Source organism: Calidris pugnax, unplaced genomic scaffold (assembly GCF_001431845.1).
Source record: "Calidris pugnax isolate Ruff unplaced genomic scaffold, ASM143184v1 scaffold215, whole genome shotgun sequence".
Classification (NCBI taxonomy): domain Eukaryota; kingdom Metazoa; phylum Chordata; class Aves; order Charadriiformes; family Scolopacidae; genus Calidris; species Calidris pugnax.
In genome coordinates this window covers 691,826-701,443 of record NW_015090997.1, presented here as the reverse complement: position 1 = coordinate 701,443, position 9,618 = coordinate 691,826, and the positions used below count along the sequence as shown (strand labels likewise).

General features: G+C 58.1%; 1 protein-coding gene across 1 annotated transcript in view; it reads right to left on the bottom strand.

Annotated features, from left to right (window-relative positions):
• The window catches only part of DSTYK (dual serine/threonine and tyrosine protein kinase), a 30,203-nt gene extending 27,247 nt beyond the window's left edge, over positions 1–2,956 (bottom strand). Inside the window, exon 1 of the mRNA XM_014955406.1 lies at positions 2,893–2,956. Coding sequence (XP_014810892.1) covers positions 2,893–2,956 — 64 coding nt within the window. The remainder of the gene's footprint in view (positions 1–2,892) is intronic.
• Between the last annotated feature and the right edge of the window lie 6,662 nt (positions 2,957–9,618).

Genomic DNA, 9,618 nt, shown 5'->3' with positions numbered 1-9,618 from the left:
CGGCCGGCGGGTACCGATGGGTCGGCAATGGGGCGAGCATCCCGGTGGGATCACCGGAGGGGTCAATGGTGGGGTTACCCATGGGGCGAGCACCCTACAGCGTTACCGTTGGGGTTACCGGTGTGGTAATGTACCCCGTGATGGGGTATCGTACCACCGGCCCCACACACTGGTCCCCGCTTTGCTACAGGTGTGACCTTGGAGGATGCGGGATGGCCCTGGGGTGGGGATGCTCCTGGGATGGAGATGGTCCTGGATGGGGATGCTCCTGGGATGAGGATGGTCCCAGGATGGCGATGGTCCTGGATGGGGATGCTCCTGGGATGAGGATGGTCCCGGGATGGGGATGGTCCCAGAATGGGGATGGTCCTGGGATGGAGATGCTCCTGGGATGAGGATGGTCCCAGGATGGCGATGGTCCTGGATGGGGATGCTCCTGGGATGAGGATGGTCCCGGGATGGGGATGGTCCCAGAATGGGGATGGTCCTAGAATGGGGATGGTCCTGGGATGGAGATGCTCCTGGGATGGAGATGGTCCTGGATGGGGATGGTCCTGGAATAAGGATGGTCCCAAGATGGGGATGCTCCCGCGATGAGGATGCTCCTGGGATGGGGATGGTCCTGTGATGAGGATTCTCCTGAGATGGGGATGATCCCAGAATAAGAATGGTCCCAGGATGGACATGCTCCTGGGATGAAGAGGTCCCAAGTTGGGATGTTCCTAGATTTGGGGGTGCTCCTGCACTGGAGATGATGCTCCCAGGGGATGCTGTGTCCCCGGGGTGTGGGTGCCCCCGCAGTGGGGCCACCTCCCAGGGTTGAGATGCCTCGTGGTAGGCTTGCACGAGCACGCACGGGGCTGGGCACCGCCAAGGCCGTGGCCCTGCTGCAGCCTGGCCACCAAGAGCAGCGACAATAACAGGGTGGCAGTGGGGGGGACCCTGGTGACACCACCCACCCTTGGCAAGGGGGCTGCGGGCACGAGGGATGCACCCCGGGGCAGGTCTGGGGCAGGCTCCCCTCCCCAGGCAAGCTTTTTTTGGGGGGGTAAGAGGGCTGTCCCCCCTGCCGAGGGGCTGGGCAGACCCCGGTAAATAACGAGTGGAGCCACCCCAGCGTGGGGGCGATGCCCGGGGGATGCCAGCCGTGGGGGTGATGCCCGGGGGATGCCAGGCGCTGGGATTGGTGCTGCGGCAGCCCCCGGGAAGCTGCCGGTGTCTAAATGGCCCCCGGAGGCTGCTCCTCCCTCCCGTGCCTCGGGGCTGTGTCCGGTTAATGAGGAAAACAAGTTAAGGCGGCACTGCAGCGCTGCGGGAGCCACGGAGACACGGTCCCCGGCGGCAGGGACACGGGCAGGGACACGGGCAGGCAGGATGGGGGCAGGCAGGATGGGGATGGTCCTGGGTGAAATTGGGCAGAAATTTCCCCCGGGGTTTGGAAGAAGCCCCAGAGCCCCAACCGTTCAACAGAGTCCCGCTGGCGTGGCCACAGCAAGGTTTTGTGCTGCAAAGATGGGTTCCCTGCTCCTAACTTTGGTGTTTTGAGGCGTTGTCAAAGGCGACGTGGTGGGACGGAGGTGCCGCTTCCACTCTTTGGTTTCAAAAAGACCTGGATAAAAGTGGCAAATGTCCCTGGTTGCCCCAGGGGAAGGCTGGCAGCCAGGATGGAGACCCTTGCTGTGGAGCGCCCCAGCCTCCCGCTTGGCCTAGAAGGTCTTACCTTCTAGGTGTGACTGTCAAGGTCACACCAGAGCTGGGGAGCACGGCCAGGACTGCCAGGCTGCTGCTGTGCCTGCCTGCATCCCTCCCAGAAGGGCAGCCAGGAAATAAAACCCCCTGTTCCTGCAGGAAAACTTGGCTGCTTTCAGCACAAAAAGCCCCAACGGTCATGGGATGCTGCTTGCTGGGACACGTGGTGCCTTCTCCTCGATGTCCAAGCAGCAGCTCCTGCTCCTGAGGTCCTTTTGGCTTTGCTGATGTGACGATCTGAAAAGTCCCTCCCAACCTAGACAACTCCATAATTCTATGTACAGCTGCTGCTCCTAACCAAAAAAAAGTCTGGAAGGGAGAGCCCTGCGCCAGGAGGAGGCACATCCATGGGGATGTGGTGCTCGGGACCACACAAGGCTTGGTGGGGTGGGACACCCCTACCTTGAGGAGGCTCAACTTGGCTTGGCCAAGGTGATGCTTCTCATCCAGGTCATCCCTGGGCCTCTTTCCATCTTTTCACCCAAAGAGGGGTGGGAGCGTGGGGCAAAAGGAGCCACAGCTTGAGATGGGGACGGCCACCAGGCCAAGCGTTCCTTGGGTGGCACGTCCAGCTCTGAGCTGGAGCTCAGCCCAGCCCAGCTGGTGGTGGCCAAGGTCCCATTGATTTTATCGACGCCAGCAGGATGCCCTAATGCAGGTTGGCTTCGTGGTGCTTCACCTTTAACAAATTTGGAGCTCAGCAATTAATTGCCCGCACGGAGTGAGCCCTCAGACTTGCTTCCCTGGGCAGAAGGGATGAAAAATTACATCTCAGTGCCGGCCACAGCTCCCATGGCAGAGCTGGGCACCCTGCCTGGCCCCACCACAGACCCCCCCGCCTCGATTCAGCCACTTCTCCTCTTGTTGCTACAATTAGTGGCATCATTAATATCATTTTTAAAGTTTTCCTGCCCCGAACATCCCACACGCGTTCACCGCGGTGGGGTGGGTTCCAACCAGCCGGTCCGTGGCCCCTCTGCTGTCCCCAGGCTGGCAGGGTGCCACCCCCCCAGACTCATCAGCCCCCCCCGTGGATGCCAAAAAAGCATCGGATGCGAAGTTTCGCTCGCTGCCAGCCACAGATGGATTTGAGCTGGCAACCTGGAAACAGCAGGCTGCCTCGTGTCATCTCCATCCCCTCACCCCGGCGGATTCGCTGCAGCTTCCCGTTCCCCAGCCCCGACTCCAGCTCCAGCGAGGGCTCCATTAGGGGAAAAGAGAGAAAAACAACAACAACAACAACAACAACAACAACAAAAAAACCCAACCCCCCACAACAACAACAACAACAAAAAAAAAACCCAACCCCCCCAAAAAAAAAGTTCTGGCAAGGAGCGAAGCAGATGCATGACACATAGTTCTGCTCAAAAATATGTTGGGTGGCTGGGATTTCTGTGCTCTGCAGCAGAGTGACTGGATCCATACAAAACACTGCAGGAGGAGACATCCAGGCTCTCGTGGCTGTCGGGGTGCCCGGGGTGTCCCACCACCACTTGGTCCCTCTCCCGCTTTCCCCAGCCTCTCAGAGCTGGGTGTTTGTCCTGGGTCTCTCTCTTTCTCTCTTTCTGATTTCCCAAATGGGCTGATGTGGCCAAGGCCTGAAAGTTGAAGCCTGACATCATTTCCATCTCCAGTTTCACGATGTTGGTCTTCATGGCTCCCGCCTTTCCCTCCTTTGAACCTGAAAGCCAAGATCAGCAGGAGTCCAGAGGCACTGACCTGAGCCCTTCCCTCTTCCCAGGGCCTCATCCAAACCCCACATCCATGAACAAAAAGCTTCCCCTGGTCTTTGTGGAGCTGGGGAACCTCTCCTGGAGCTGGAGAACATCTCCTGGAGCTGGAGAAGGTCTCCTGGAGCTGGGGAGCCTCTGCTGGGGAGGAGGGAGATGAAGGACAAGGGGAGGTCCCACCATGGGACGTGCAGTCCCCAGTACAGGTCCTGCCCCAAGCAATGAGGTTGGGACAGGGGTGGCTGGAGGGGACAGGGTGAAGGATTAACCTCCCATTTACTCATGGCAGGTCAAACCCACTCAGCTCATTTATTTTTTCCGAGGGTCCCTCGCGATGAGGGGATGGGTCTGGGGGTGGGGAGACCCCTGAAGTGGTTCAGAGACCCCCCCCCATGGCAGAGCCTGTGCGGGCTGCTCGCTGCAGGGAGGATGCGGAGGAGGATTCCTCCTCCTCTCCGCAAAGGTCGCCACCAGCCCCTGTTCTAAACCCTCAGGTACATTTATATTTAATCCCTCGCACGAACAATTTTCCAGGCATATTTTGGTCCTGAAAGGACACTGCCAAGGTGAGCCGGCTCCCCTGCGGTTCCTGGGATGGAGCTGTTGTCAAGCAGCTCAAGCAGGAGCAGCTCGGTCCCTGGAGCGGCCGCATCCATCATCTCCCGGGGGCATCGCTCACCAAAAGCTCTCGGGCTGGTGGCAGGGACCCCGGCGGGTCCCCTCTGTGGAGCTGCACGCCAGGACCCCCCCGGGAGAGGGGAGCAGCCCCCCTGGGAATGGTGCAGCCAGAAGGATGGCGTGTTTCCCCAGGCACGGTGGAGGGACGAGGGTCCCGGGAGCTTCCCTCACTTCCCACTGGTGTGGGTCACTTGGCTGAGGCCAAACACTCCATGCCCAACCACCTATGGTCCCAGCCCCCTCCCTGCCCCCGATATGACCCCCCCACTATCCTCTCTTCCCACCGAATTCCATCTCGCAGCATCCTCGCAGTCAATTTGGGAGACGCAGAGGTGACAGACGTAGGAGAAGTGGTCGTGGGCTGCCACTCGCTGTGTTATTCCCCCCGGGAACACACCTGGCTCCTCTCAGCGCTGGCAGCAGAGGTCTCACTCCACAAATGCCACCCGAGATCAGGAGCTCGTGGGGGTCCACAGCCCCCCAACATCTGCCAGCCCCACAGATGTTGTTCTGGAGAGCGTTTAAGGAGCTGCCTGTCACTACAGCGTTTTGGTAGTGCATTAAACAACATGACTAACGGTTGTCACATGTTTGTTCTCTCATCCTGTCCTCGGGAGGAGAAGCGTGTGTGGGGGAGTGCTTTATTTTCCATTTTAGAACATCTATACATTTTTCCTTGGCGTTTGTGGCAGCGGGAGGAGCGGGAGAACCGGGGCTCGGGATGCTGGAGTGAGAGGGGGCTGCGAGGGGCAACCAGGTTGGCTGCCACCCTGGGGGGGACATCTGTGCCCCCGACCCCAGCCTGGCTGCTGGTAGTGGGGTGCAAGGTGGTGGGAGGAGCCCCTTGCTGGGGACCTGTAGGAGGATCAGCTGGAGAAAGCAGCAGGAGGACTAGAAGCCTCGTGTGGAGGTGACCTCCTGGGGTCCTGCTGGTGTCTGTGGGGCTGCAGTGGCCCTTCCTTGTCTCCCCACGGGGGGAATAGCTTCCCTGTGCCTTAAAATTGGGAGTGCTGTGGGATGGGATGGGATGGGATGGGATGGGATGGGATGGGATGGGACAGAATGGGACGGGATGGCATGGGACAAGATGGGACAGAACAGAATGGGATGGAACAGGATGGGATGGGATGGGGTGGGACGGGATGGTATGGGATGGGACAGAATAGGATGGGATGGGATGGGATGGAAAGGAACAGAATGGGATGGGACAGGACAAAATGGGATGGGATGGAAATGGATGGGACAGGACAGAACGGGATGGGATGGAACAGAATGGGATGGGCCAGGACAAAATGGGATGGGATGGGCCAGAACGGGACGGGACAGAACAGAACGGGATGGGACAGGACAATCTTCCCCTGTGTCTGTGCAACAGCTCCAAAGGGCTGCAGAGTCTTGGCTGGAGCCTCTGGGATATAAATAATTGATAATAACAATAATTGAGCAGGACTTCGCAGCACGCAGCTGTGCTCTAAGGTCATGGCAACAAGATCCCCCTCCATGTGCCTCTGCAAGCCGAGTAGGGAAGAGCTGGAGAAGCATTTAGTGAGAAACTGGGAGGTTTCAGGCTGTGTGGCCATTTGGCAGTGACAGAAACACACCCCCGGGACAGGGGATGCACCTGGGTCTCCCACGGGACATTGCCAAAGTGCAACATCCCAGGCAAAAACAGTCATACGAGTCACTGCTTTCCTGCAAGATATGTTGGTTTGGCTTAAAATGTGGGTTTTTTTGCCCTTGGCTTGTCCCTGCAGTGTCCCCACAGGGCTGAGACTCTTCTCAGGATGGGTACAGGGTGGGGGTCACTCAGCCCCCTCCCAGCTTCTCACATTTTAGCGATTACTTATCATCAGTGGATAAAGAGGTAAAAAAGAGGCAGAGGGAACGACCGTGCTCAGCCCAGGGCTGTGCTCAGCCAAACCCTGTGCCTTGGGCTTCACCCCACCCCGGCAAGAACCCATCCACTTACCGGGGACGTGATGCAGGAGCTGCTCCTTCAAGGTCCATGGAAACAAGGCGCCGCCGAGCAGGAGACCCTGGCTGCATTAACGGGAAAGACAAAAGAATTAAAGATACTTTTGTATTTATCTTAGCATTTTGCAGCTGTCTACGTTGAGAAATTAATCTCCGTATCCATTGCATCAGTTATTAAGCAACGGCTGTTCCAAAATAGCCCGGGCAGACGCTCTGTTCTGAGCCACCAGTAGTTTCGTGCCAGAAAAATGCCTCTGGTTGGGAAGCGCAGAAATATCCCGGAGTGACATAAAAACCCAGAGTTTTTTACATCAGCAAATTCCCTGCCATAGCTGTCACAGAATGGCTTGGTGGTGGTGACTGCTCCTGACAGCTCTTTAATGCAGACGAGCCTTTAGCTTGATGAGCCCCTCATCCAGTGGGGGTTCAAACCCAGGACAGCAGAGCTGGGATCCCTCTTTTTGCTTCCCTCCCCCTTTTTCCCCGTGCAGATCCCTCACCATCCTGCCGGGAGCCCTATCTACCTGCAGAGCCCAGGAAAAGTTCTTTCAGAAAAACTTGGAAAGGGCCTGAGGAGGGTTTCTTTTAAAAGGTGAATTTCTATCAGATGGAGCTGTTGGGCCAAGAGGCCCCTGAGGGCAGCTGGCTTCCACCTCCTCTCCCATGCTGGAAAAACATCCTCTCCCTTATTGCTGGCTTCACTTTTACTTTGTTTTCCTTACCCTCAAGGAAGGGAGTTGGCCGTTCCTTTTCACTTGGACCTTCTAAAGGGCAAACCCTGCGTCCAGGGTATGCCATACCCTCGGTGGTAGAAATCTGGGGGTTTACAATTATTACCTACCTAATGCTGTCTCTGTTTCCATAGAGACTCTATAAATAGAATAAAATTTAAATCACTATTTCCTGGAGTAGCAATTTGGCACCGTGGATTTATTATCTATTTCCTAGGAAAAACCAAAAGGATAGAAATTTTCGTTATGAATGGATAACGGAAGGATTAAAGGGTTTGCCTGTAGAGTTTGGTGACACGGGATCTAATTGCTGATTCCTTGTCAATATTATTGGTGTGACGAGAATTAGGCCCTTATGGGCTTGGACCTTGTGCCTTTAATGTCCGGGGTTTTTAGGAGACGGAGTCCTTTGTGCATGGCCATGAAATCCCCCTCGGTTTGCAGCTCCCGGGGGTCCTGTCTCAATCACTGCTTTTCTAAAAACCAGGCCTTTTGCCAAGTGTCCTCTGGGGGCTATAAGTAGCTCCCATTTCTGTGCCCGCTTCACGCTGGTTTTCAAGCATGAGTTACTGGCAGCGCCGCCGTTACAGGAACCAGGGTCCCTGGGGAGAGCCCTGGCTGCAGTAAATCCATGTTGAAATGCCCCCAAACGTCAGCAAGGTCAGGACTGGCGTCCTCAAAGGTAGGGTGCTCAGCTGAACTCCAAAACAGAGACAGAGAGCACCGGGGCAGAGCTCCCGCCTTGTCCTCTGCTGGGTTCCCGGTAGCTGAGGCTGCCTCGGGAGGTGAGAAGATCTTTCGATGTCCCAAGGTTGTTTCCGTGCTGCCTGGGAGCCACGATGGACCAGGGATCTGGGATTTGGGATCCACTGAGCCCTTTGCAGATGCACCACTGCCCCCCCCGTGTTCGATCACACACAGGGGATGGCGGAGCCAAAATCTCTTGGGGATGCAAATCTGGGCGTTCCAGTGGCTGTGGGGAAACTGCTCGGGGCTGACCCGGCTGTAATCAGGAGCACGATCTGTTCCACCATCCATATTGCATGACTTGGCCGTGGCCAACGGCCACCCCCGTTCCCAGGTGCCGTCACGAGAACAGCCGTGTGCTCTGTGGGAACGCGAGTGTCGGGCCCCTGGGAGAGGAGAGGAGAGACCCGGGGGTCCCCAGGGGAGCACCGTGCCCCCATCTCCTGCTGGAAACCAGTTGCTGCCCAGCAGGGACTGGATTTGGTGGCGCTGGGCCACGAGCTGCGGTTTCACCCCTGTAAGTGAGGACAACCTGGTCTGTGCTGGGCTCGGAGGCCATGGAAAATCCCTTCCCAGTGAAAAGCCCTCCCTGATCCTTCCTGGAGCAGGTTTGGGAGAGCAGGTGGCTCCTGGCAGCGCCTTGGTGGCCCAGGCTCCAAGGCTGGGGATAACCCTGGTGTTTCTAGGGAGGGAAAAGGCTGCTCCATCCCCACTTCCCGCAGGGCTGGGGGCTCTGGGTCTGATGTTGGCTGCAGCAGGGACCCTCCTCCCTCCATTGCTTGGAAGGCTCTTTCTTTAGGGGTACCAGTGCTCATCGGACACCTCCCTCCGGTGTGGGGAATGCTGTTGGAGCTGCAGATCTGAGCTGTCCCAAGCCACCATGTTCAGCCTTCTGTGCCATCAAATGACAACTTGTGCTCAGTAGTTTTCCACGTTCTGGGAGCAGGGCTTCTTCCCTTCCACAGATCCCTTTCTGCTGGCGTGGGGTCCCCAGAGCCCTCCAGAAGCTCTTTAAGCCCTTGAGCTTCACGTTTTGGTTCGGTGCTAAGTGTGGGCACCATCCGTCGGAGCTCTGTGTGCCGAAATGGGGCGACACTGGTCCTTCCTGAGGGTAACGGGGGTTGCGTTCTCTCCTCTCCTCTCCCGCAGAAGATCCAGCAGCTCTCCGAAGGGTCCATGTTTGGCCACGGCCTGAAGCACCTTTTCCACAGCCGGCGGCGGTCACGGGAGAGGGAGCACCAGAACTCGCAGGACTCGCTGCCGCCGCACTACGGCCCGTCCGACCACGACTCCCCCGACGAGAAGGAGCGCTCCCCGGAGATGCACCGCGTCTCCTACGCCATGTCCCTCCACGACCTCCCGGCACGACCCACCGCCTTCAACCGGGTGCTGCAGCAGATCCGCTCTCGGCCCTCCATCAAGCGGGGCACCAGCCTGCACAGCGGCAGCCGCCGGGCCAAAAGCGGCTCGTTGGAGCCCCAAAAAGGGAGCCCCCACCTGCTCCGCAAGGCCCCCCAGGACAGCAGCCTCACCGCCATCCTGCATCAGCACCAGGGTCGCCCCAGGTCCTCCTCCACCACCGACACTGCCATCCTCCTGGCCGAGAGCGGGGCCGTCTACCTGCTCACCGAGGACACCGAGTGCCTGGCCGATAAGGTAGGGTCGGCACGGGGACATCCCGGGGTGGTTGGGGGGGTACGAGCCCACGCTGGGGCAGGACTGGGGGCGGAGCACCCCAAAAATGCTGCTGGGAGGATGCTGTCCCTCGGGATAGCACTGGTGGCACCGGGTGTGCAGGGCAGCAGATGGCAGCCCCTGCCTGGGAGCAAGTTGGAGTTGATGCTGAGGTTGATGCTCCTCTCACGGGGACGTGAAGCCAGGGACATGTCCCAGTCTGATTCCCAGAGCGGGATTTGAGTGCCTCGAGTGCCCAAGATTATTGGTTTGTGGTGGGATGTTGTGTGGGTGGGTGATGGTTTTGGTTTGGTTGTTGATGTTGTGTGTTTAGG